This window comes from Balaenoptera ricei, chromosome 14, assembly GCF_028023285.1.
Source record: "Balaenoptera ricei isolate mBalRic1 chromosome 14, mBalRic1.hap2, whole genome shotgun sequence".
Lineage (NCBI taxonomy): Eukaryota > Metazoa > Chordata > Mammalia > Artiodactyla > Balaenopteridae > Balaenoptera > Balaenoptera ricei.
Window position 1 is genome coordinate 46,806,127 of NC_082652.1, and position 27,754 is coordinate 46,833,880.

General features: G+C 35.8%; 1 protein-coding gene across 2 annotated transcripts in view; it reads right to left on the reverse strand.

The window, feature by feature from the left end:
- Positions 1-771: 771 nt before the first annotated feature.
- Positions 772-27,754, reverse strand: part of DSC3 (desmocollin 3) — a 40,651-nt gene continuing 13,668 nt past the window's right edge. Inside the window, exons 5-16 of one of the 2 annotated variants that reach the window (XM_059893778.1) lie at positions 27,229-27,384; positions 25,375-25,519; positions 22,623-22,786; positions 16,628-16,762; positions 16,056-16,241; positions 12,757-13,016; positions 12,502-12,644; positions 10,965-11,189; positions 8,623-8,847; positions 7,467-7,588; positions 2,888-3,130; positions 772-969 (exon numbers count right to left, since the gene is read on the reverse strand). In XM_059893778.1, the coding sequence (XP_059749761.1) occupies positions 772-969; positions 2,888-3,130; positions 7,467-7,588; positions 8,623-8,847; positions 10,965-11,189; positions 12,502-12,644; positions 12,757-13,016; positions 16,056-16,241; positions 16,628-16,762; positions 22,623-22,786; positions 25,375-25,519; positions 27,229-27,384 (2,202 nt within the window). Of the gene's footprint in view, positions 970-1,064; positions 1,092-2,887; positions 3,131-7,466; positions 7,589-8,622; positions 8,848-10,964; positions 11,190-12,501; positions 12,645-12,756; positions 13,017-16,055; positions 16,242-16,627; positions 16,763-22,622; positions 22,787-25,374; positions 25,520-27,228; positions 27,385-27,754 lie in introns of those variants that run through there. The other variant, XM_059893779.1, reaches the window with a different exon arrangement.

A 27,754-nucleotide genomic window follows, 5' to 3' on the forward strand; every position in this document is an offset into this window, starting at 1 on the left:
TACGGTGAATATAGTTTTCTTTCTCGAGATTAAGGAAACTTAGATATATTCCTCATAACAATACTTTTGTAAACCATATAGCACACTTTCAAAAGTATAAAAACAACACTTTTTTTTTTTTTGGTCTACACTTTTCTGGTCTAGTTTTCACATTGTGGCTCTGTGTTTTTGAGACCTTATTAGGGCAATCTAGTAGCTAGAACTGCTCTTCATGATCTAATTGCTACCCAGAAGAAAAACAAAACTCTAGTAGCCTTCAGAGAAAATGACCAGGTGCTACTGATTTTTTAGAGCTAAAAAAATCCAACATAATTTACCATAATGATTAATATTCTACTTTTATCTAAATCTGGAATAAGAATGGAATTTCTAGCCCAGAGAGCTGTTCTACTATAGTCAATCAAATACAGCTTCTATTGTTGGACAAATATTTAGCCAATGTATTTATTGGAAAAATATATGCAAAGAAGAGGAGGTACTTTATAGACCTTAATTCCAGTACTATAGCATGAGATTTGCTGGTTGTCTATTTACTCAGCAGTAAAAGAGGCAAAATCTGTTTTAACATTTTAAACTTCCTGAAAAGATAAGTAACAAACTGTTTTAAAGTACAAATTGGTAGGTAGCATAATTCAAAAATTTTAGAAAAATTCATATATATTCATATTCATATATATCTAGATATCTAGATATAAATTAAAATTTACAATATCCCTTTCAGAAACCTCCAGAATGTCTGACAAAGATATGTCTAATTGTAGCACTGTAACATTATTTCTTTGTGCATGTTTCTGCTAAGGCAGTAAATTTGGTTTCCAAATTATTTAAAAAGTCAAGGCCATCTTCTTCCTGTTTTTCACTGCAGCAACCTACAGAACCAGCTGGAGACCCTCTTCCTTCATAGTTATACGTAAGAACATAATCTTGAGATGGCATGTGGTCTTCATCCTGATTACATAGATGCAATTTCTGTAAAATTTAAAAAAAGGGATTGTATTATTGTTTTAAACACACTGAAAGATAAACATAAAATTTGTTTTTTATTTACCTTTTATGTTTAATTTTTAACCAGTGTGTCCTCTAATGGATTCCTAAATACAAAAAATGCACATGGTTGGTCTATATCACAGCCATACCACAAAATCAGTATATTTTACATTGCTAGTAATCCATACAAATCCAAAATTATGTATACACATTATATTTAAGTACATTTAAATTATTATTAAATTCTTATCCCTAAATTTTATATCTAGAGGTCAGGCTAGTCCACAAAATGGTGACAATATGCATAGCAGTTAGGAATTTGAGCTTGGATAGTCAAGCAGTCCTGATTTGGAGTCATAGCTTGGCTTTACCAACTAGCTACATGACTTTGAGCAAGTTATAATACTGAACATCTTTAAGTCTCAGTTTCCTCATTTCTAAAATAGGAATACAGACAATTCACAGGATCATTATTAAATGATGAAATAATAATGCATGAAAAATACCCTTATTATGTCCAGCACGTAGTACATGTTCAATAAACTAAAATCGCTATTATCTGCAGATATAATGTCGGTAAGATTACCACATTGTCTTCAGAATCAAGCTTCCGAGAGAGCCAAAACATGGCAAAATAAAAAGATGCACCAAAAAGTTTCAGTGAAATTTAAAATAATCAAGATAACTCACACTGCAAAAACCTGGCCAGAATAGAGGCCAAGAATTCAGCCACATTTTACCCTCGCTGTTTGTCACTGGCCTGTCTGCCAACTTGTCAAACTCGTGCACCTCTCCCCTTTCTCACCTGTGTACCCATCCCCTCTCAAACCCAGCACTTATTACCTTGGCTTACATTAGCAAGTGTCTCTCTTCATGACCATTTTAGCTTCACATCCCATTACCTGACGTGCACATTGGAGAACACCCCTAAGAGTGTTTCTTAAGCTTCCCTCCTCCTCAGCCTGATCTTACATGGCTACTGACTGTCTAGAAACAGAAAAGGGATTAACACTTGAATTTGATGAAAAAAATAAATATGCTGTGGACCTATGATAACCTACAGCCATGTCACAGAATGTTGCCCATATGCAGTCCATCAAAGGCCTTAGGGTTTCTGGACCAGTGTTTGTATTACAACAGCACTGGTACTCTCTGATAAAAGAAGTGAAAACTTAGTACCAGAAAGAATACTTAATTCAGTGGTCCTCTACTCAGGCTGCACACTTGAATCACCCGAGGAGCTTAAAAAAAAAAAAAAAAAAAGCCAAACCAATTAAAATCAGAATCTTTCAAGGTGAAGCACAGGCATTAGTATTTTTTAAAAGCTTCCCAGGGAATTTTGATGTGCTGCCAGGAAAGAAAATCCCTTATTGAACCCCCCTATCTTTCACATCCTTGCTTTCATCTGAATTAGAAAACACTTTATATATGCATGATGCTTTTTACATGAAAAAATAGTTCATATGAACCATATTATTTAATATTCACTCCAGAATTCTGTACAGATGCTTTGTTTTCACAGAGAGATGCAGATTTGATTTGGGGATTTTTGTGATTGTGGAGAATGAGATTTTTTCCCTATTCTTCTATATTAAAAGAGTTCATGAGATAAACACACACCTAAAAATGAAATGTAACTTTAGTGAGGGATAGTAGAATCCTCCAATTTTCATGAGATTTTAGAAATTAAGAGAAATGTGACAGATGAAATAAACACTTTTATATCAAATACTGTAACAAAATCGAAGAGCAGGGCCAAAAATAATCAGAGAGTGAAAGAGAAAGGATACATTGGAGAATCTGAAAAAGAAGTTTCTGAAAATATATGTTAATCTCAATTTCCTAATGTCCTCCACTTGGACATTTAAATTGCAGGGTCAAAACACTCAAGGAAACTCACTTCACCAAGGCGGGGCTGAGTGAAACTGTACCATTCCGAGTGGTCCATCTCCATGGTGCCTCCTCTGGAGGAACCCAGGGTGTGATGATGCCCGGCCCCCTGGCACAATTCCAAGGTCTGGTTTCCTCCTTTTACCATTTCAATGGTTTCCTGCCTGCCATTTTTGACTTCTGATCGCATAGTACCACAAAAGCCTTGGCTAGAGTTGTTGACTGTATCGGTCGTAAACCCACTGGCAGAACACTGAAATAAAATAAAATAAGACAGTTCATATAGGGAGGAAATGGATTCCAAGTAAAGTCACAAGAAGGCAAAGGAGACAGCTCATTTACTCAACCTCTTATTCATTCATTCATTCAACAGACATTTATCATTTTCCAATTAGGTGCAAAGATAGAGACATGGTCCCTCAGTGGCTCCAAGAAGCTCTTACTCCAATGAGGCAGAAAAACAGACAATTACTTTAAGAATGTGATAACGCTGATGTACAGGTGAACACAGAATGCTATAGGGACACAGAGGAAGAGCATGAAAATTCAAACTCGGAGAAAGTAAGTGGAGCAAACTGGGAAAACTCTGAGCTGAGGGATTCCTACTGAGAAATAGGAGGAAGAACGCATTATCTGTAAGAGGGTCTAGAGGCAAAGGCAAAGGCAAATGGAGTTCCTTGGGGGTTCCCAACTTCAGCCTGTCAAGAATGCCTACCACAGAAAGTTCAAAGAGAGAGAGAAGAAGCTAGAGAGGTTATAAAAGGCCAGAGGACATAAAGATCTATATGCCATGCTAAAATTTTTAGACTATCTTGAAGATTATGGGGACTAAAAGAATGGCTTTAATAACAGGCAAGGGACATATTTTTAAAAAATCATTTTAGGCAATAATGTGAAAGACAAATAAGAAGGAGAGGGCTTCCCTGGTGGCGCAGTGGTTGAGAGTCTGCCTGCCAATGCAGGGGACACGGGTTCGGGCCCTGGTCTGGGAAGATCCCACATGCCGCGGAGCAACTGGGCCCGTGAGCCACAACTACTGAGCCTGTGCGTCTGGAGCCTGTGCTCCGCAACAAGAGAGGCCGCGATAGTGAGAGGCCCGCGCACCGCGATGAAGAGTGGCCCCCGCTTGCCGCAACTATAGAAAGCCCTCGCACAGAAACGAAGACCCAACACAGCCAAAAATAAATAAATAAATAAATAAAATAAATTAAAAAAAAAAAAATAAGAAGGAGACAAGTTTAGAGTCATGGATATCAGAGAGGTCACTGAAACATTATAGGTGAAAAACGATAAGGATCTAAGCCAAAGTCGAAGCAGGGATGATTAAAAGAAGAGGATGGACTTCATAGAGTGCTTACTGGTGGTTAGATGGATGAGGCAGCAAAGGGAAGGGTCAGGAATTATTCCTATGTGTCCTGCTTGTGCAACTGGAGAGATGGTATGATTCACTGAAACAGGGATGAAGGATGCACTTGCGGGTGAGAGGAGGGTAAGCAATTCAATTTTGGACGTGGTAAACAAGAAACCTGTGGATTTCCAAAATGAGTATATGAATATGTGGTCTGGAGCTCAGGTGAGAGATCTGAGCTGGAGTATAATTCTGGGAGTCACTTCCATGTAGCGGGGAGTTGAAGCCATGGGAATAAATGATATCACCCAGAGAAAATTGCAGACCAAAAGAAAAAAAGGCTAAGAATAGAACGACAAGAAACATCATGTTTTAAAGGGTGGAGAAAGGAATTAGAGCTGTGACAGAATTGATCTGGAATAGCCACTGAGATAATACGGAACCAAAGAGGCATGACTCTCTAGCCAAGAGAGGATTACGGTAAGGAGATCAATGGTGTAGAAAAAATCCAAGTAGGGTAAGAACTGGTTCAAATAAAGTAAACACCCATGAGAGTCAAGCAAAAAAGTGGCCAGTGGTGATCTGTGTCAAAAGAATTTCCACGGAGTGCGGAATGAACAGGAAGGAATGTCATAGAGAAATCGAGTAAAAAATATTTCTCTCAAAAAATTCAGTTTCAAAGAAAAAGAAATATGGAGGGATCTAGGGGAGGACAAAGAGTCAAGGGAATATTTTAAAATGGAAAAGACTTGATTAAACATTAACTTAATGCTGGAACTGCACACTAACCCTCCAGGCCACAGGTGAGATGTTTAGTTATAGCAATAACCTCTGCATGTCAGTTCGAATTCTAAACCATCACTTTCACGACAAGACCCCCACTATAATCAGGTGCCATTGTGTCATCTTCTTACCAATTTATTTTTTCTATCTAATATGCAGAGTCTCTATCAAAACAAAGATTTTCAAGTTCAGATAATTTACTGAATCTGAAATATATCTATAAAAGTCAAACATATTATTTTACTGCCTTTGAAAAAAATACCAGAAAAGAGAACTGAAAAGTAGCCATTTGGTGGCACTGCTACCCTACATTTTTTGCTTAGGTTGCTGCTACAGTAAAATTCTATCACACACTAACACACACACACACACACACACACACACAAATCCTGTTTATCAAATTTCCATGATGGGTATAATTTTGTAATTATAAATACATATTGAGATCGTATTTCTAAGCTAATAAAGGGAGAAATGAAAATAAACTAAAATCAAAGCTGAATCCACAGTACTGTTTCACATTCTCTCTAATCTCTGTTCCTTCACCCAAGTTTATTCTCATAGGGCATCAACAACTCCTTCTCCATGTCAGTGATTTTCAAATTTACTTTTCCAGTCCTGATTTTTCACACAACTCCTAACCCCATCTGAATGCCTTTGACTTAAACTCAGATTCAAAACTAAAGTTACCACCTTTACTCATTGTATTAAAATGAGTTTACACATTCACTGTGAAATTTTGTTGCATTTTGTAAAAATATGCCTAAAATTATATACTGGTATAAATTAACAATTTCAAGTTATTTTGAGAAGTGTTCCTAATACAGAGCAGGTAAATAGGTGTATGTTATGGTGAAGTGGCCAATCAATGCCACCGACTCCAGCATCAAATGGCAAAGAAAAAATATTAAGTACAGCTCAATCATTCCATTCTCAGATATAAAGTAAGAGCTTACTATGAGTCAAGGACTATCATGGGGCTAAATCTATTTCCTGAATGGAGAGATAATTACAGGGTTCCACACATAGGCACGTCAAGCATAGATGAGTCATGATTTTTGCCTGATGGTGGGAAGGAAGTGAAAGAAATAGTCGATAAGAAAGGCATCGTCACCTTGAGATACAGAAAAGGCCTGATATAAAGTCACTGTCCCGGGCTATAGCTTCTGTCACATTGACTCCACTTTTTATTTTATTACTTAAAAGAAGACAATTTTATTTATACATTTAAAATATTTCTTATCCATCCCTATTTTAATTTTCCAATAACCATTATCCTAGTAGAGTTATCTCATGCTTAAATTATCAAAAGATCCTAATCCTTTATCCTCCCCATTCCTAACGTCTTCCTGTTCTTGTTGGTCACCCTACTGATTCAGTATCACACTGCTCACGTTATGCCACTTTCGTGCAGAAAGCCTTGACTGGCTCTCCCTTACCAAGAGAATAAATCCAAAATCCTTAGTGTGCCACAAAAAAGTTTCATCCCCCATCCCTCTCTTATTATATCTTCTCCCTCCAGAACCTAAGTGTCAAGCCTCTAGTCCAAAACATCATTTCTTCCATTTCAAATCAATTTATTTACTATTTGTTGAATAATCCCTAAACTTTGTCATCTCCTTTTTTATTCATTAGGCTGTTTTTCTCCATCTCTTCACTTTCAAACCCTTCGTGTTCTTTATGTTACAGAGTAATCTGTACCTCTTCCACCAGGCCTTTCTGGTTGATATCCAGACATCATGAATATACTTATATATCATCAGTATCTTTGAACTCCACCAGTGTCCTATCATATTGGTGTTAATAGTTTACTGTCACATTCCTATTTATTTTTCAATTTCTCAAGAATGAATTGAAATCTTTTCAAGGGAAGAACATGCCTTGTAATAATTTTTTACATACTTCCCACAGAACAAGAAGCATAGTGCCAAGCACCTCAGAGGTCCCAAGAAATATGTAAGAAAAGAAAGCTGCAGTATTCTTCCAATCTGCCCCCCCAAACACACACTTTTTTTTAAACATATATCTTTTTGATATTTTTAGTTTATCTTGAGAACTTTCAGCAAGTTCTTCCTATTATAAATGGTCAAAGAGTTAGATAAACAAACAATATCTGAAAATATACATTGTAGAGAGCAGTCAAAAAGATTCTTCTTATAGTAAATTCACAACATCAAATAACAAGTTTTAAACCATAACACTAGAGAGTAGAAAAAAGATAACTAAAGCAATACATCTGGTTTAATAAATGCCACTACAAAAATATTTGAATATTGACAGATAACATATTTATGTCTACAGAATCTGATCAAATGAAAAATAGAAATTAACTCCTAAATTCTGAAATAACTTCATAAGGATGAGTTAAAGAAATTGTGGGAACTACTCAGAGATAAATAGCCATATAAAAAAATAAATTAAATAAATTCAAAAATTCAAAAAAAAAAAAATTACTTACCACCTTATTGTCTCCAGGTGCTTCTGTGTTTGAGATGATTAAGTTTTGCTGTGCCAAATCTTCAGGAAAACTTTTTTTATTTCTGGCACTAACAAATCCACATACTACAGTTAGCAATATAGCTGAGTTAAAAACAAAAACAAAAACAAAAATGTTTAACATGCATACAATAAAATACTCATCTTTTCTTATTACCTAAGGTGCACAGGGGGAAAACAAGTGACTGAGCATGGTGTCCCACAAATTACCTTGGCCCTTCTAAATTAACAGGCCATGATTTAGCTTAGAGTTTAACATTTAAAGTGATTATATGTATATTTTGATACACATATCTTCAAGAGTTTGAATTCCACCCATCATTTAAGTATTTTGAATCATGAATTTTTAAAAAATCAATGACATTTTTTAAGACAAAGACTTTAAAGAGATTTACTGATTCCCAAAATAATGGTTTGCCAATATGAAAAGATAACAAAGCAGACTTTTCTTCCCAGAATAGATTTATCTCCAAGTATCTTAATTAAACTTACTTTGTATTTTGCCTATTCAGAATTTTCATTCTGCCTCATAATTGTGGGAGGTTGAAATACATGATAATAAAGCTAACAACAACAGCAACAACTCTTTACAATGTTCTACAAGCCCCTATACCAAGGATTGCCAACCTATGGACCCAAATCCAGCCCACCATGTTTTGTATGACTCATGAGCTATGGTTTTTATATGTTTAAATGACTGAAAAAAACCAAAAGAATAATAGTTTATTACACGGGAAAATTATATGAAATTCAAATTTTAGTGTCCATAAATAAAGTTCTAATGGAACACGGCCATGCCTGTGGTTTAAATATTTTCTATGGCTGCTCTCTCGCCACAAGGGCAGATTTGATTGGTTACAAATCAAATCATTGACAGGTTTGGCAAAATCTAAGGAATTTTCAACAGTTCTGTCCAAGTATGAAATCTTTGATCTCAAAAAGGATTTTGCTTCTTCTCACAGAAAATATTCACTCAGAACTCAGAAAATAACACAAAAAGAATTTGTAAAGGGGACTCACACCTGACAGATAGCTGGACAAGATTTCTTTTTAAAGACCTTTTCCTGCACTCAGATATTTATTTTATATTTTAAAGTCAGGTAAGTAAAAGGACTTACAGAAAAGCAATGCTATACCCAGAAGTATCGCAAGGATCGCCCATTTGCCAAGTATCACTCCTGTACGCGGTGCAGTGGTGCGACATTGACCTTGATTAGTACAATCACAGAGGTTCACTTTCAAGGTTTTTGTTATAGATTGATTTCCTCTATCTTTTACAGTAATAGGAATAAGATATTCTTGAGATTTGGCATTTTTCCGATATGAAAGATGGGCAGCTGTATCTGAAAGAAAAGAATTATATTTTTAATGAACATTGATTCCTCCTTTAACATCTGTTCCACCACACCTATTTTTAAAGACACTATTCTCAAGGAACCACCTTCCATGTGAAAATGGATAAAAAAAGATGACGATCTTCAACTTTTTCAAGCACTAATATCACCAGATGTATGTTGCCCATTGTAACTTTTTAGAAGAGAGGCTTAAAGAAATAATTTGGCATTGGAGTGACCCAGCAGCCTTTCAGCAATATTTAGTATTCCCTTATTTCCTCCCTTATCTACAAGCTAATGATGCTAGATTGGCTCTTGACAGACACTCCAAGCATTTCTCTAAAGTACCAGTTTATGGTACTCATAAAGAATTAACACCAATAGTTACACACAAGAGATGTCTTAAGTTCTTATTTTCTTATCCATTTACCTTCTGGTACCTGTCCATTGTCTTTATGTATAAGGTAATTTCTCAAAGCACAATTGACCCTTGGTATTTAACACCTTCCCTGTGGAAGTAATCTCAATAGCAGAAAACTAATTAACATCACCCAGGCTAGGTATAAGTCTTACATAAACACAGACATATCTATATCCTAACAATACAAGTTTTTACGAACAGTGATATTTCCCCAATGATCTTGTTACCCTATTTCAATGACTTTATTATCAACTGACCAAAAGCTCCACACACTTTCAATGGCAATTGCAATCTTTTGGGTTTTTCAATAAGTGAAATGACAAAATACCATAATGCACCTCCTGGAAGTGATCTGTAATTTCTAAGCCTTTCTTAAATGCACTGTTAGAGCTGTTGAGAACTTCAAAGATTTCTGGCTACACCTCAGACACAAAGCTCCCCAGAGGGATGTGAATTACCACTAAGGTTTATTTGGAACTTTTCAGGATTATATTGTGTTTAAAGTAAAATCCTTCCAATCTCTCTCATCCCTCAAGACCACAGCCTGAGCCATATTCATGTCCATTCACTCGTACTAGTGCAGCAGCCTCTGACTTTCCCTGCCACTCAACTCTGCACTCTTCAAACTGCCCTCCTAACTGTTATCAATGTCACTGTTTTAAAGACATAAATCTGGTACAGCATTGCCTTACTTGTACACTCTCAATGCGTATCTGCTGTCACCAACCGTACAAAGGTCAGCCTCCTCAGCTAGTACATAAGGCCCTTCATCACCACTCCCGCCAAATCTCTCGGCATTCCTACTAAAACCTTCTAAACTCTAACAACCCTGATTTACTTATTGCCCTAGTATTTTCCTGATTTCATGCATATTTGTTTATCAATTATTGATTAAACAAACATTTATTAAGCAGTTAGTGTCTACAAAGCACTGGGCTAGGTGCTGGAAATACACAGATGGGTTACAAATGTTCTGAGAAAGTCATGTATTAGAGCAGAAAGGTAAACAGATAAGAATACAACATGTAGATTACATGTAGAGACAACAGGTAGATAGTAGGTGCTCCATAAATATTATGAATTAATATCAAGCTAAGAAGTGGGAAGGAGGTAGTCTAGGCAGAAGGAACAGCATATGCAAAAGTCGAATTGCATGAAAGAGCACAACATAGCAACAAAACAGCAGTGAACTATGGCTATAACATAGAAAACTGTACGCCCCAGAAACCACTACTGTAGCAGTCTGCACTGCAGGCTTCAATGCCAGGCCTCTGTCCACAGCCCACCATGTTTCCTTCCAGAATGTTATAGAGTGCTTATCCCACATACCCAGATCCCTCATTTCCAGAGTTTGCTTACACTAAAATTTAAGCCGCCCACCTTCTGTTCTTTCCTCATCGCACAGAAGTTACTTCAAAAACACAGCAAGAGCAATTTGTTTTAATGATAAGTTGCCCAATTTTTTAACAAGGATTTTTTTGTCTTTGTTGTAAATGTAAATTCTGCCTTCATAAAAATTATGATTTTTTTTTCATTTTATGTACAATATATAACACAGGTCCCACACAATGTGTGTGCAAGTTCAAGTTAGCCTTCTAAAATATGTTCGTGAGAATCCATTTTACATTATGCTTCACGTGAGTAAAGCAGTAAATCCATTCTCAATTATTTCAGAGCATATAAATCATTATTTTTGATGAAATACCATTAAATCTGACGAGGCCCCATAGTCTGTTAATTTCTGGAGAAGCGTTTGCCAAGCTGAAGTAAAATGGAGCGCCGTGGATGGGCTCATCAGGATCAACAGCTGTAATGTCAACATACTCCATCTTTGTTTTGCAAATTACTAGAAAATTTTGAGTTATATCTGGTGGATTATCATTCTCATCTTCAATGTTAACTTCAAGGGTTCCAGTACATGATCTACCACCTAGGAAGAAAGGAAAAAAGTTTAGTGTAGTTCATAGACTTTTATAGTTTCTTAAGAAAAATAATCAACTAGATTTTACATATGATGTATGGGTTTTTTTTTTAATAAACTCTGATAATTAGAGAAAATGGTAAATAAGAAGGTAGATGGATAAATGAAACCTGTAGATCACCTAAAATGAGTACTGCTGTTGATAGTATCAGATATAACTGGCCATAAACCTTTTACCAGAATTATACCAAAAAGTAAAAATAAATGTCTGAATTTCAAACTCTCTATTTCCTTGGGTTTCTTTTGGTCCAGATGTTAAGGAACAGTAAAGTGACTACAGAAAAGTTACTCTAATCCTGGTACACATTTAAACCACCTAGGGAGATTTTTAAAAAATATACGATGCGCGGGCTTTCCTGGTGGCGCAGTGGTTGAGAATCCGCCTGCCAATGCAGAGGACACGGGTTCGAGCCCTGGTCTGGGAAGATCCCACACGCCGCGGAGCGACTGGGCCCGTGAGCCACAACTACTGAGCCTGCGCGTCTGGAGCCTGTGCTCCGCTACAAGAGAGGTCAGGACAGTGAGAGGCCCGCGCACAGCGATGAAGGGTGGCCCCGCTTGCCGCAACTAGAGAAAACTCTTGCACAGAAACGAAGATCCAACACAGCCAAAAATAAATAAATAAGTAAATAAAATTTAAGCTGGTTAAAAAAAAAAAAAAGAAATTAAAACTACAGAAGTGACGAAAAATTTAAAAAAATATATATATATACATATATATATATATATATATATATATATACGCTGCCCAGGCTCCCCAGCCAGGGATTCTGATTCAGTTGGTCTGAGGTAGTATCTACACCTTGATATTTTTTTAAATGTCCCAAATTATTTTAATACATAGCCAGGGTTGAGAAACTCTGGGTTACTTTAAGAAACAGAATTCAAGGAAAGAATTATTTTGACTTAATAGTCAGCTGAGCTATTTAACAGCTCAATTTAAAATGATGTAAAGAGATCTAGAAGAGTCTGGTGAGACCATTTCATCTAGTCCTAGACTTAAGTTTCATCTCTGTCCTCTGACATAGAGATATATAGGCATTTAAGATGCTGCCATGCTAGGGATATAAAGATAAATAAGGCATGGTTTCATGTCACCAAGCAGTTTCACCTTGTTTGATGATTAAGATAAATAGAAACAATCTTTAAAGTAATTTCTAAGAATTCTATATACTTAGCACACGGATAATTCTGCACAAGAATAAATGAAGTTTATTCTCTAATTCTTTTATAACATACCATTTGAAAACTGGTGTTTTACCTTTATCTATTGCCAGGACTGTAACATTATACAAGGCACCTATGGGAGTTGCAGCCTCCCTGTCTAAGATTTTGGAAGTTTCGACTGAGCCCGAAAATTCATTAATGGTGATCCACCCTTTTGGGTCATACAATAATTTGTACCTGTTAATAAAAAGTAAAAATAGTTTTTAGCACTATAAAATGTATTAAAATGTATTACTGTCTCAATTATTACAAATACATAATTAGTATGTGGTTATAGATTTCTTTGTACCTTAAACCACTGCTACTTTTAGTTTTAGGGTCATATGCATTATATACTTTGATCTTTGAACCCACTGGGGAGTTTTCTTTAATCTGTACATATTGGACTGCAGGTTTGCATTCAGGCCCTTCGTCCTGATCCTTCACATAAACTGTGACAGAGGCCCTGTTCATGTTTGTCATTATGCGTGTCACATCTCCAGTAAATGGAGCTTCATTGCGTACTCCAATTTCCAGGACCACTTGACGGTTTTCTTCGTAATTCAGTGCCTTTTAAAAAAGGACAAGTATATGAACATCAGTGTAAAATACATTTGGTATTTCAAATAGCAAGTGAACTTCTGTCGATATGAACAGTGCTACATAAATTCTGTGCTCCCATTTAGCCAATATTGATTTTTATCCTTTGCTAAAGAGAGAGGTGATCCTTCACTAAGCCTTTAGCAAGAGTGGTCGGAAAGTTTCTGCAGGTGGTTTTATGGAGTTGTGGGAAAGCGATTCCTAAAATATTTTTATAGCTCATTCTTACTATGGAAAATTATTCTGAACCTGAAGATAATGCAAAAACATGACCGTGTTCTTCTGGCCTTATTTAGAAGACCGGCCTAAGGGTCATCTGACTCTCGGAGAATGTTCAACTTACTATTTACCATTGATGAGGGCCCAGACATTTTACAGCTCTTATAAAACTAGATGTTGACTTAAAGCTGAAATGGTGCAGTGATTTTATTTTCTCTCTGATAGAAATGGTAAAAATGCCATTTTTACCATAAAATGCACGTTTTAATTGTCCTCTAAGGCATATAACTGAGCAATCTTTATTTGAGCTTTTCCTTTTATCAAAATCCATACAGCTTCTCATTTCTTCTAGGAAGCTGCTTTGGCTTTTTGCTGAGTCCCTCACTGATGAGTTAAGTACAATTTTTACCCGTGCTAACTATCTATTTTTATGAAAATTTTATTTTTGACAATTTGAGACTTATACTTTGGCATTGTTTGTAGTTTATCCAATGAAACTCTCACAGTGAAGAATGCAGAGGGGTAAGAAAAATATAATGTGCTATTGGCACTATTATTATCGTCATTCCCATTTTAGAGAGCAGGAAAGTGAAGAAGAGGAAATAAACTGGGTTTCTCAAAGCCAAAAGAAACTCATTCGAGCTGGAGTTTGAAGCCAGGTAGTCTGGTCTGAGTCCATTTTCCTAACCGCCACACTACAATCCTTCTGCTTAACTGACTCACCAGCCTCTAAAATCTTCTAAATCAATTCTTTGGTTACAATTGATTTTTATACAGCAAACAAGCCAAATCCATAAAACAGTATTTTACACTGTACTGAAAAGCTAACGCACTTTTTCTTTCATTCTCTTTCTGCTTATCAAAATAATCACTGGCTGAACATTGAACAAAATCAAAACTGAGGAGTAGAATTTTGGGTTTAAGCCTTTCTCCACATCTCCACATCCAGGCATTATCAAGCTGAGATACTAATACCACAAGTCCAATAAGAAGTCAAGAAAATTTCTGAATCTTAGAATCTACAAAATGTATGTGAAACTCTTTTTGATTCTTTTATTAATATCCCAGAAACTGGAGCGCCAAGAGAGAAAAAGATTAATATCTGTCTATTTGCTGCTAATGAACGCTACCTCACAAATCGCTCGTATTGCTATGATCAGGCTGAGAGTCTGTTAGCAATGAGAAATGGATGGAAATTTAGAAAACAGCTGCTGCCCTAGAAGAGGTGCAGTTATTCAATCTAGAGTTACTTGCTAAAAGCCCTAGAGTTTTTTTATGCAATCTTTTAAGGCTTAAACTGGATATTGCTGTAGTAGCTTAAAACTCTGCAAGATTTAGAAATCTGGTGGGATGAAATCAATGATTAATGAAAAAATATGAACTCTCTTCAACCATAGGATGCCTTCTTGTTTCATCAACTGAAAAAAAATTGTCCAAAAATATCCCATATCTGCACTAAGATGCTAACAATTCCCTAGAAAATGTATTGTTGTGAAGATGGATGTGAGGACTTCCTACGGTGAGAATGACCAAGAACTCTGTCTTCCTCACTCGAGCTCTGACGCACAGCTGCTGTTGCTGAAATGGAGAGAAAATACTAAGATGGAAAGATGATTACCCAGGACACAGCTAAAGGCTGAATCAGCTCATACTCTACAATTTCAAAAAAGTTATTTATTATGGAAAATTATAACACTATTCCCAAGAACATGATGTGACTTCTAAAAATATAATACTAATATCCTATAGTTTACCTAGTGCTCTCATTTTCATGATCATATTTGAATAGCTACTAGGAAAGCAGAGAGAAGTATTATTTATATTTTACAGATAATACAGAGGTTAATTTTCCAAGATCACAGAGCTATGCAAAGCAATTTAACACAGGGCTTAAGAGCAGATAACTTGGAATCCAAGAAACATAGACTCAAATCCTGTCTCTACTACATCTGAGCTGTGTCACTTTGGGTAGGTTTCTTAATGTCTCTGAGACTAAGTTTTCTCTTCTGTACAATTGTTATAAGAGTGACATTTAACATTAGCGCACACAGTAAGTGTTTTACACTACAGGACAATTTTCTTTCTTTTTCTGGGTTAGGAATATAAAACCAAGAGTCCTTCCCAAAAGAGCCTTTTCTGCCCTTGTAACCTGGACCCTAGAATGTAACAGTACTACCAAAAATACAACATATAGAACAAAGAATATGTTCATTCAGTGCTGTTTGACGTAATACTATATTTCATCCTCAATATTACCTTTAAGAAGATCAGATACAACAAGTCATATATTCAAGAGAGAGAGAGAGACACACAGAGAGAAGAATATGAGCCTCTAAATTATATCATGTAAAGAACAGTTAGAGGAATTGGGAATATTTATCCTAGAGAAGGTAAATCTCAAATAGACATCACAGCCTTTTCAAAGGATTATACCTGTTTTGTATTAACATTAGAGACAAAACCTGTCCAAAGACATGGGTTACAAGGAGAATAATTTAGGCACAGTAAAAGTAAGGCCTTCTGAGAACTAGAGTTCTCCAGACATGGAATAAGCTGCCAATGGATATACGGAGATTCTTCCAATAGAGAATGTTCAAGCATAAGCTAGATGCCTAATAGCTGGTAACAAATTATAGAAGAAAGGCAGCATTAAAGCAAAACAAGTGAACTAAATAGATTAAGTTCTCTTCCAACTTGTAAAGTCTATGATCTGAAACTACTTAGTTGATTAAACCATTAGTTGATTAAAACTTAACTTGCCAAATTGTCTATTACTCATTATTACTTTACCTTTACAACACAGAGAACACCTTCATTAGTTTCTTTGTCTGTACTGATACTGAAATGTCCATTTTCATTGCCGTTTAAAATAGTAAAATTGGCTCTCCAACTGGAAGTGTTAATTAAATCCTTATCTTCTACAGGTATTCGTAAGATTTCCACATTGAACGTATTTTCCTCTACTGATGTTTCATACTGAAACAGAGAAAACTCATTAAAAACTTACTTTATAAAGGAAACTTTTACAAAGAAAGTAAAATGTTTCTTCCACTCCAAAAGTACTTGTTCTTACAGTTTTTGCCTAGATTATTTTAAAACATGAATCACAAAAGCATTGTTTTACTAAGGGTTATCTTTTAAATGAATGAAGAACTTTGTTACAAATAAAGACTAATGCTATGGCCTTTAACAAAAGGGAGATAATATAAATACTATTATGAATAAATAAAAGATATTTATACGTCAGATATTTCATTTTATTGATAAAATAAACATACATACTTCAAAGTATGATAAATATTTTATTAATTCAGATTAAATAAAAATAACAATAGAGATCAATTTTGTTATTATCTACTTACAGCATTTTGTCTGAAAGTGGGTAAATTGTCATTTGAATCTTTTACTGTTATGATGCAAGTTGCTGTACTCATCAATCCATGTGGTCGACCATCCATGTCTTGTACTTTCATTTTCAATGAGTACTTGTCTACAACCTGAAAACAAAGCAAATATTTAATTAGCTTTGAAAACCTTGTTTAGATTTATAAAGGAAACCTCAGTTGTACACACTTCTATTGGTGTGTATCCATGCTTTTATTTGATTTCCCTATTTGTATATACCCAAAGACATGGTAGACAGGAATAAAGCTGAAAAGGTAAGCAGAAGTTCAATTACAAGATCCATAGTAAGAATGTAGACTTATGCTTAAGCAGCAGGTAATGGGGAAGGTTTTATGGGAGTCACATTGGGAGCACAAAATAGAAACATTTGAGTTTGAGAAAGAATCTATTTAAAAGAAGGTCGAGCATAATTTGGAGTGAGCTGAGATGAGATTCAAAGAAACCAGTTAAAGGCTCCTGAAGTAGTACAAAGCTGGGGCATTAGCAATGAGGACAAAAAGAAAGGGTGAGGGGGCTTCCCTGGTGGCGCAGTAGTTGAGAATCCGCCTGCCAATGCAGGGGACACGGGTTCGAGCCCTGGTCTGGGAGGATCCCACATGCCGCGGAGCAACTAGGCCCGTGAGCCACAACTACTGAGCCTGCGCGTCTGGAGCCTGTGCTCCGCAACGAGAGAGGCCGCGACAGTGAGAGGCCCGCGCACCGCGATGAAGAGTGGCCCCCGCTTGCCGCAACTGGAGAAAGCCCTCGCACAGAAACGAAGACCCAACACAGCCAAAAATAAATAAATAAATAAATTTAAAAAAAAACGAAAGGGTGAGGAAAGTTATTTGTAAGTCAGGATGGAGTTGGACTTCAGAACAGATTGTATGCACAAGTTACGAGAGAAAGAGGGGGTAGAGGCTGCTGCTCAGGTGTACGACCTGGATAACAGGCACACAGAAGTATCACCAACCAATACAGGAAGACAGCAGTTCTCTGAGGAAGTGAACACTGGCAAGGTTGGCAAGGAGAGGCGAAAAAAATTGAGTTTTGTCTGGTGGATATCGAATTTTACGTTCCTATGGGAAATCTAAGGAGAAAGGTCCAGAAGGCAGCTGGATAGGTGGCCCTATACTTAAGGGGAGTTCAAGGCCAGAAACACCAATCTGGGAGTCAGCAGTGTGTAGATAGTGGTTGAGATTATGGCAAGAATCTGATTTCCTGGGAGAGGTTCAAGGATGAGAAGAGCTGAAGATATAAGGAACAACAGCATTTCAAGCAGGAGGGAAGTAAGAAGACTAAGCAAAGGACAGACACTCAAAACAAAAGATCAGAGAAGCAGGAGGAGAACCAGAAATCCAAGAGAAGAGAGTTTTAATAATTGCCAGCAATAGAGAGAGTTTTAATAATTAACCTTTGGATTAGGCAATTAGGTGGTCGCTGTTGACTTCTACGAATGGAGTTTGCAAATGGTGTATTGATGAAATGGAGTCCCTGGTCTGTGACACAATCACCTCTGTTGTCTTTCCCTTCTATTTTACTCTTCTTTAGCCCCTCCTTTTGTTCTTTTATTTTTCTTCATTTTCTATTTCCCTCTCTCCCTTCCTTGGTCTTTATTTTACTCATCCTTCTTTCACGGTGGAAACCAACATTCCCACCCCGAAACGCTCCGTCCACAGGCTCCAGCACTCTCTGAGACCCTGCTTTTTCTTCCTCTAAATGCAGTTTCTCTAGCTCCCTTGTTCATTTCTTTACTTCCTGTATTGTCCCCTACAGCACACCTCATGGTTGTTCCCCACAAAATCCCATTATATTTTTTTTGATCAAGCAAGCACATCTGGAGCTCTACCCACCACCAGAGCCTCCCATCAAGCCTCTTAGATAGCCTCAACCACCAGAGGGCAGACAACAGAAGCAAGAAAAACTATAATCCTGCAGCCTGTGGACCAAAAACCACAGTTACAGAAAGATAGAGAAGATGAAAAGGCAGAGGGCTATGTACCAGATGAAGGAACAAGAAAAAACCCCAGAAAAACAACTAAATGAAGTGGAGATAGGCAACCTTCCAGAAAAAGAATTCAGAATAATGATAGTGAAGATGATCCAGGACCTTGGAATAAGAATGGAGGCAAAGATTGAGAAGATGCAAGAAATGATTAACAAAGACCTAGAAGAATTAAAGAACAAACAAACAGAGATGACCAATACAATAACTGAAATGAAAACTACACTAGAAGGAATCAATAGCAGAATAACTGAGGCAGAAGAACGGATAAGTGACCTGGAAGACAGAATGATGGAATTCACTGCTGCGGAACAGACTAAAGAAAAAAGAATGAAAAGAAATGAAGACAGCCTAAGAGACCTCTGGGACAACATTAAACGCAACAACATTCGCATTATAGGGGTCCCAGAAGGAGAAGAGAGAGAGAAAGGACCAGAGAAAATATTTGAAGAGATTATAGTCAAAAACTTCCCTAACATGGGAAAGGAAATAGCCACCCAAGTCCAGGAAGCGCAGAGAGTCCCATACAGGATAAACCCAAGGAGAAACACGCCGAGACACATAGTAATCAAAGTGGCAAAAATTAAAGACAAAGAAAAATCACTGAAAGCAGCAAGGGAAAAACGACAAATAACATACAAGGGAACTCCCATAAGGTTAACAGCTGATTTCTCAGCAGAAACTCTGCAAGCCAGAAGGGAGTGGCATGATATACTTAAAGTGATGAAAGGGAAGAACCTACAACCAAGATTACTCTACCCAGCAAGGATCTCATTTAGATTTGATGGAGAAATCAAAAGCTTTACAGACAAGCAAAAGCTAAGAGAATTCAGCACCACCAAACCAGCTCTACAACAAATGCTAAAGGAACTTCTCTAAGTGGGAAACACAAGAGAAGAAAAGGACCTACAAAAACAAACCCAAAACAATTAAGAAAATGGTCATAGGAACATACATATCGATTATTACCTTAAACGTGAATGGATTAAATGCCCCAACCAAAAGACATAGACTGGCTGAATGGATACAAAAACAAGACCCATATATATGCTGTCTACAAGAGACCCACTTTAGACCTAGGGACACATACAGACTGAAAGTGAGGGGACGGAAAAAGATATTCCATGCAAATGGAAATCAAAAGAAAGCTGGAGTAGCTATACTCATATCAGATAAAATAGACTTTAAAATAAAGAATGTTACAAGAGACAAGGAAGGACACTACATAATGATCCAGGGATCAATCCAAGAAGAAGATATAACAATTATAAATATATATGCACCCAACATAGGAGCACCTCAATACATAAGGCAACTGCTAACAGCTATAAAAGAGGAAATCGACAGTAACACAATAATAGTGGGGGACTTTAACACCTCACTTACACCAATGGACAGATCATCCAAAATGAAAATAAATAAGGAAACAGAAGCTTTAAATGACACAATAGACCAGATAGATTTAATTGATATATATCGGACATTCCATCCAAAAACAGCAGATTACACGTTCTTCTCAAGTGCGCACGGAACATTCTCCAAGATAGATCACATCTTGGGTCACAAATCAAGCCTCAGTAAATTTAAGAAAATTGAAATCATATCAAGCATCTTTTCTGACCACAACGCTATGAGATTAGAAATGAATTACAGGGAAAAAAACGTAAAAAGGACAAACACATGGAGGCTAAACAATACGTTACTAAATAACCAAGAGATCACTGAAGAAATCAAAGAGGAAATCAAAAAATACCTAGAGACAAATGACAATGAAAACACGACGACCCAAAACCTATGGGATGCAGCAAAAGCAGTTCTAAGAGGGAAGTTTATAGCTATACAAGCCTACCTAAAGAAACAAGAAAAAGCTCAAGTAAACGATCTAAACTTACACTTAAAGAAACTAGAGAAAGAAGAACAAACAAAACCCAAAGTTAGCAGAAGGAAAGAAATCATAAAGATCAGAGCAGAAATAAATGAAATAGAAACAAAGAAAACAATAGCAAAGATCAATAAAACTAAAAGTTGGTTCTTTGAGAAGATAAACAAAATTGATAAGCCATTAGCCAGACTCATCAAGAAAAAGAGGGAGAGGACTCAAATCAATAAAATCAGAAATGAAAAAGGAGAAGTTACAACAGACACGGCAGAAATACAAAGCATCCTAAGAGACTACTACAAGCAACTTTATGCCAATAAAATGGACAACCTGGAAGAAATGGACAAATTCTTAGAAAGGTATAACCTTCCAAGACTGAACCAGGAAGAAATAGAAAATATGAACAGACCAATCACAAGTAATGAAATTGAAACTGTGATTAAAAATCTTCCAACAAACAAAAGTCCAGGACCAGATGGCTTCACAGGTGAATTCTATCAAACATTTAGAGAAGAGCTAACACCCATCCTTCTCAAACTCTTCCAAAAAATTGCAGAGGAAGGAACACTCCCAAACTCATTCTATGAGGCCACCATCACCCTGATACCAAAACCAGACAAAGACACTACAAAAAAAGAAAATTACAGACCAATATCACTGATGAATATAGATGCAAAAATCCTCAACAAAATACTAGCAAACAGAATCCAACAACACATTAAAAGGATCATACACCACGATCAAGTGGGATTTATCCCAGGGATGCAAGGATTCTTCAATATACGCAAATCAATCAATGTGATACACCATATTAACAAATTGAAGAATAAAAACCATATGATCATCTCAATAGATGCAGAAAAAGCTTTTGACAAAAAAAAAAAAAAAAAAAAAGCAAGCACATCTGGGTTTGACCCCAAATCTGTATCTTACAAGCTGTGTAACCTTAATTTATTTAATTTCTCTAAGCCTCATTTGTCAATATTGAAAAATTAGGAAAAATCCTTGCTTTCACTTGATTACCATATCATCTCTAAATATTCCACAGATTCAAAACACATTCATATTGTTCCCTTCAAACTTTCCCATTTATTATGACCATTATGTATTTTATCACATAGCATGTCCTGACCCCACAAAAATTAAAATAATAATAAATAAAACCTTTGTACTATTTTTTATTCTTTTTTATAGGTTCTCACCATCCCTCCCTTTTGCTCTGACATCAAATCCCACTGATTTCTTCTTTATAATATCTCTCCCAGTCATATCGATCCTTCCATTTATGTTATTCTAGTTTTATTGGGAACCACTGAAGTGTTCTAATAAAGCTACTTTGTACATATGAAATTGATTGATCTGCCTCAGTCAATAATGCAAGACTCTGAGTTAAATATGGGCTGATGAAATGGACAAGAGCAAGATCAGAAGATTCAGTGCAGTAATTTGACCTGGGCAAGTCAATCAATCCTTCTGACTGTCACCTTTCTCCCCTATAGATTGGATATAACCTCTATCTAATCAAACAAGGAAATTATAAAGATGAGATCAAATTATGCATAAAGAATTTGAACATCAAGTGCTATACACATAAAAATATGCTATTACTATCATCCAAATAGTGTTACAGATTTTTAATAATCTATCAACTTTATCTCAGCTAATCCTTTCCTGATTAAAAGTACATATCTATAATAACTGGATAGGGATCAGGGTATAATCTATACCCATGGAACAAGCAACACTAATTGTCCTACATGAGAATTGAGTTGGAACACTGAGCTGGAACCAACTAGCCATACACGAGAAATAAAGTATTATTCAATAATATCAACATTCATAGCAATATCTTTTTTTCTCACCCCTTCTGAATACCAGTTGATCTTTATTTCTATTCCTCATGGTTTCTCTTACATAAGGAAATAGAAATAATATAAAAACAGGTAACATAGACAGGAATTCTTATTGTCTTATGCCTAAATAAAATAAAATGAGAAACTCCTAATCCACAGGATAGCAAATTATAGTAAATTGGGGGTGGTGGGTTCAGCCCCAAGTAAAATGATAATCTACGGATTGTGAAAGCTACCTCTCTGTCCAAAACATAGACTGTGGTGATTGCACCTGTGCTGGCATGCACAGAAAACTTCCCAGGTGATCTTGGCGTCTGCTCCGTAATGCTATACTTCAGGCGCGTATGCATCGTGTCTGGTTCATCTCTGTCCGTGGCACAAACCACTCCCACTGTAGTACCTACATGTTTAAAAAAAAGAGTCTTTACTTTCCAGAACTGCAAAATATGTTTAGGCACATCTACACTTCTCAAATTCTAACAGTGATGGTGGAAACCTCATTTACGATGTATTTCTTACCAGAGATATTCCATCTTTACATAGTACTGATGAAGATGACTTCAAATTTATAATATGAAACACTTTAATGCTGAGAATCAAGGCATACTCTTACTTTGCCCACAGCTTAAACTATTTGACAGTAAATTTATTAAAAACTTATTTAAATGGCATCCAAGAATAATTTCAACACATATTCCCACATACTGCAATAACTAACCTAGCTGGAAAGAGAAACCATGTCTCCTAAGTAAATCAGATTTTTTAAAATCAAAGTTTTGATTAATAACTAAATCAAGGCTGACTTGGGTTATAACTGGATAGATGATGAAGTTGACCTTTCACATCTCAGTCTCCTTTCTATTCTATTTTTTGCTAGTTCTTGATTTGCTTCCTTCTCTTTCACCAGATTTGTAGCCAAACCTCACTGCCCCCAGCCCCACTTAATCTTATTTCATACTATTTACCATTCAGGGAGAATTTAAGTTAACTGTTTCTGCAGTTAGAGCTATTAGTATTTTTCATCAGTATGGAAAGTAAGAATATTGCTCTGGTAAAGGACTTCAAGTATCAAAGAGTACACACAGGTGGTATTTTTATAGTCTAAGGATAGTGTTCCAATGCCCATGAAATTATAATACATAGATCCACTTTGCCTGTAGCCCTGTATGTGAGGTTGGCCTGAGGAACAATACATAGACACATACAATCATATACATATATATATGTATATATATATATATATATATATATATATATATATATTCGTTAAAATTTTATATTTGAGGGAAATAAAAGCCAAGTAAAACTATTAATGCAAGGAAGTATTAGTTTTAAATAATTTTGTCATTATATCCTTAAACTTTATATATGTGTGTATATGTGTGCTTAAGTATATATATGTATACATATATATGTATATATAGATATAGATATAAATTTGTAGAGAATGTCCAAATACAAACTTATAAGTAACAAAAAGATTTCTGCAGTGGATCAATATGAAGACATGAAGTAATAATCTTATTATTATAAGAAAATAAATTATCTTTTCATAGAAAACTGTTTATAATCTTTATAAGACATACATTTTCTTCCTGCAATTTCATTGACAGTCAGGAAGACATAAACACTATTTTAATTCTCTGGATACAGAATTCCTTTACTTATTACATAAAACCTTCCTAAAATCTTGACTTGAAAATTCTTTTCCATGAGTGCTATATTTCACTATTCGTTGAGCACCCTTTGCCCAAACCCTCTGTGTGTGAGTTAAGGCAAACTCAAAGAACACCTTCAGAGTATCACAGCCTTAACAGGGCTGAACCTACTGGTGTGATATGCTTAAAGTATTCTGGGTTAATCTGGGCATCAAAGTGTTTGCCCTAGATCCTTCTCTGTTACTAGCAAAGAGAACAGAATGTTCAAGAAAGAGTCTAAAACCAATCATCCCTCTTTGAAAATAGAAAAGTGTAAGAGTCATAGACTTGTGAGGTTAAAAACATTATAAGTCATCTAACATAATTAACTCATTTTATAGATCAGAGAACTCAAAGGAACTTCCATGAGTTCCCACAGTGAAATAATAACAGACCCTGAATCAAAAACTAGGTTTCCAAAAAAAAAAAAAAACTAGGTTTCCTAAACTCCAAAGCAACAATAATTTTTTTAATTGTACCATGTGAGTAATAAAGAGGTTAACATCTATGACATCAAATTATCAAACTAAAATATAAAAGGAAAGAGCAGTTACAACAGTCCAGTGAAGATCTAAGTAACTCCTAGAAACTTTAATAAGCAAGTTAGCTAATCCTCTATGGTTGAGTTCACTTCCTTTCAACTTTATTGTGAGTGGTTATTCTCCATATTGCAAGTCTCAGAAGACATTAAGAATGCCACATTTAAGGGCCTATTGAAGTGAAACACTTTGGTTTTCCACATGTGAGAGCAAGTGTTTAGGATGGAGAACACACAATGCAAGTTTCTCTAAAGTTATTCCGGCATTCACTCTAAATTGGAAGTAGTAAAGTAGTAGTTTAAAGAGAAGAGACAATATAGATAAGAGCTTAAAAAATTGTGTCCTCAGTGGACATCATTCAACACCTTCCTAAATAAAACCTAATAAAAATATCTACATTGATTTTAGTTTTATCGTACATTCTACCCTGCATGTCCTCCCTTGGAGCTAGGAATAATGATAAACCCACATGATAATAAGATGAAATAAAGTCTATAATCCAAATATGGTACAAAGCTTGAATGTTATCTGCCTTTATAATTCATCGGTATCATACCAACAACACTACAAACTCCTATAATACCTTGTAAATTACACATTGATTAGATTTGATAGGATTAAATGTATTCTGGTAAGTAGCTATTGGTCCAGTGTCATCTCAGGATGATCTGGCTTTGAGTAAAAACTCAACCTCTCAAACAATGTATATAAACATTTAACATAGCACATTTTACTCCTAAAAGTTGTCTTACCAATTCTACTGCTTTCTAGAACTTCAAAATTATAAATTGCTTCTGTGAAAATAGGGCGGTTGTCATTGTCATCCTCCACTCTGATGGACAGTGGAAGAGGTAATTCTGCTGAATACCCATCTGCAGTTGACGCACGGACAATCAGCTGTAAAACAGTGAAAAGCAAGTTCAACAGTCTATTATAAAAGATTCCAGCATGAAAGAATACTATGCTTTATCTACTACCTTCTCTGCAAATCTTTTCAATAATAAATCACTTCAAAAATTCCTATTCAATGCTTCTTTAGTTATCAAAACATCGAACGTAGAACGACTTTAACTACAGTTAAAAGTATCCAATGTTTGGTAGAAGTGGCTACACTTCAAATAAAACCTAGGTCAGAGTACAGAGAATCAGAGACTACTCAGGTCATGAGACTAAGGAATTAAATGTGAATATGGAGACGTGGATTACAGTCCTTATTCTCCCCATAATCATAAAATTGTATTGGGAAGAACAGTTAACCTCCCTGCAATGGGGAAAATCCTGACTATATCATCTAAATAAGGCAATGAGTCCCAACTTTGCCACTACTGAGCCCCTTTATTGTTTAACCTCATAGATCATATATTTGTAAGAGGTTTTCTAACAAAATACATTTAACAATTTCCACATTACTAATTAATCAAAAGCAATGTAATGTCAAATAGAACTTATATTTTTTTTTCATTTTTAAATGATTTTTTAATATAAACAATTTTTCCATAGTTAAAAGTGCACTATTTCAATTATAAAAGAAACATCCTTATCATGATAAATTTAAAAATTCAGTAAAGTACAAAAGAAGAAAATAAAAATCCATGAGCTACTACCCAGAGATAAGTACTGTTCACATTTGATGTATTCCTTCAGTCCCTTCTGTGTATATATTTGTACACAAAAATTGAGATCATACTACTGTAAGCTTATATCCTTTTTTTCCAAAAAGCAAACAAACTTGACTTTATGCTGTAACCATTTCCCAAAGCCCTTAAACATGCTTTGAAAATGGGATTTATTGGCAGTCTAATAATCTACCACATAGACATGCTGTAATTTATTTAACTAGACCCCTATCGGTGGACAAATAGAACATATTTCTATTCAGCATGTGATTACAACACTGAGTTGAAAATTTTCCAGCCAAAAGCAAAGAAATGTCATGTGGTGAACATCAGTCAAGTTTACTTACCCAGCATCTCTTCCCTCTTCTTTTAGGAAGAGAATCCCTCTTTCCTATGGAGAATCAGTCCCCCTGTACCACATGACCCCAGAGCATTGACCCTATTACACTGAAAATTGTCTGAATGATTCCCCATTGATGTAAGTTCATCCATATCAGAATGCTGGCTTATTATGCCTCGTTTGGACTTGGTCTCCCAGTTTTGCTTCCTTATATAATTCTCAGATATCATCAGATAATTAGACAGGTGGAACAAAGACCAAAAAAGGAAAAACAAAAAACACAGAGCAGAAGAGGGACACTGGAAGAGGACCCTTCCAATCAACTGTGGCCCTGTCTTGGAGAGAGGAGAAAGTACCACGACCAGAGAGAGAAAGAGAATCTCATAAGCAAAACCAACTCCTGCAAATTTGCTGGAATTTACATCCAAATACAATTAAATTTCTTGGCTTCATTTCAGGCTTACCTAATAGAAGTTGAGATAAAGAGCAGACCAAGTATTCCAAAACATTACACAATCTATTTCCTTTGTCTTTCAGATCCCCTCTAAGAAGAAGTTCAGAAGACAGGAAAGAGTAGATGCGCTATCAAAAGTTTAAACTATGATTATAGTTTAATCATTTAAAGTTATGTGTATCAATAAAACTCCTACATCAAAAACATCATATTCTTCACGATCCACAGGCTGGGTACAATATAGATTTCCAGTTTTTCCGTCCATGGAAAACAGATTTAAAGGTTCTTGGTCAGCTCCAGGCCCACTTATTGAGTAGACGATGGTATAGTTCTGTTCCGCGTCAGATTGAACCTAAGAGGAAAAAGCATATGTAAAAAATTTTTCATGAAAATGCTATTTTTAAATACAATTTATATGTTTATATATTTTTTTATTTTAAAGAGATGACTTTAATAATATAATAATCACCTTTGTCACTTCATCAACATGCAAAATGGTAATGAACAATGGTAATTTGGCAAAAGATTTTTTTAAACTGCTCAAATTTAATGACAACAGTGTTCAACATAAATAGTAACCAAAGACAACCTCACATTAAGGCACAGTTTCCCATCTAGTGATTTGGCAAAGGTAGAAAAAAACAATAATACCCACTGTGGACAGGGGTGAGGCAAACAGGGGCTCTCATATACTGTTGAAAGGAATGCCAGTTGTAATGTTC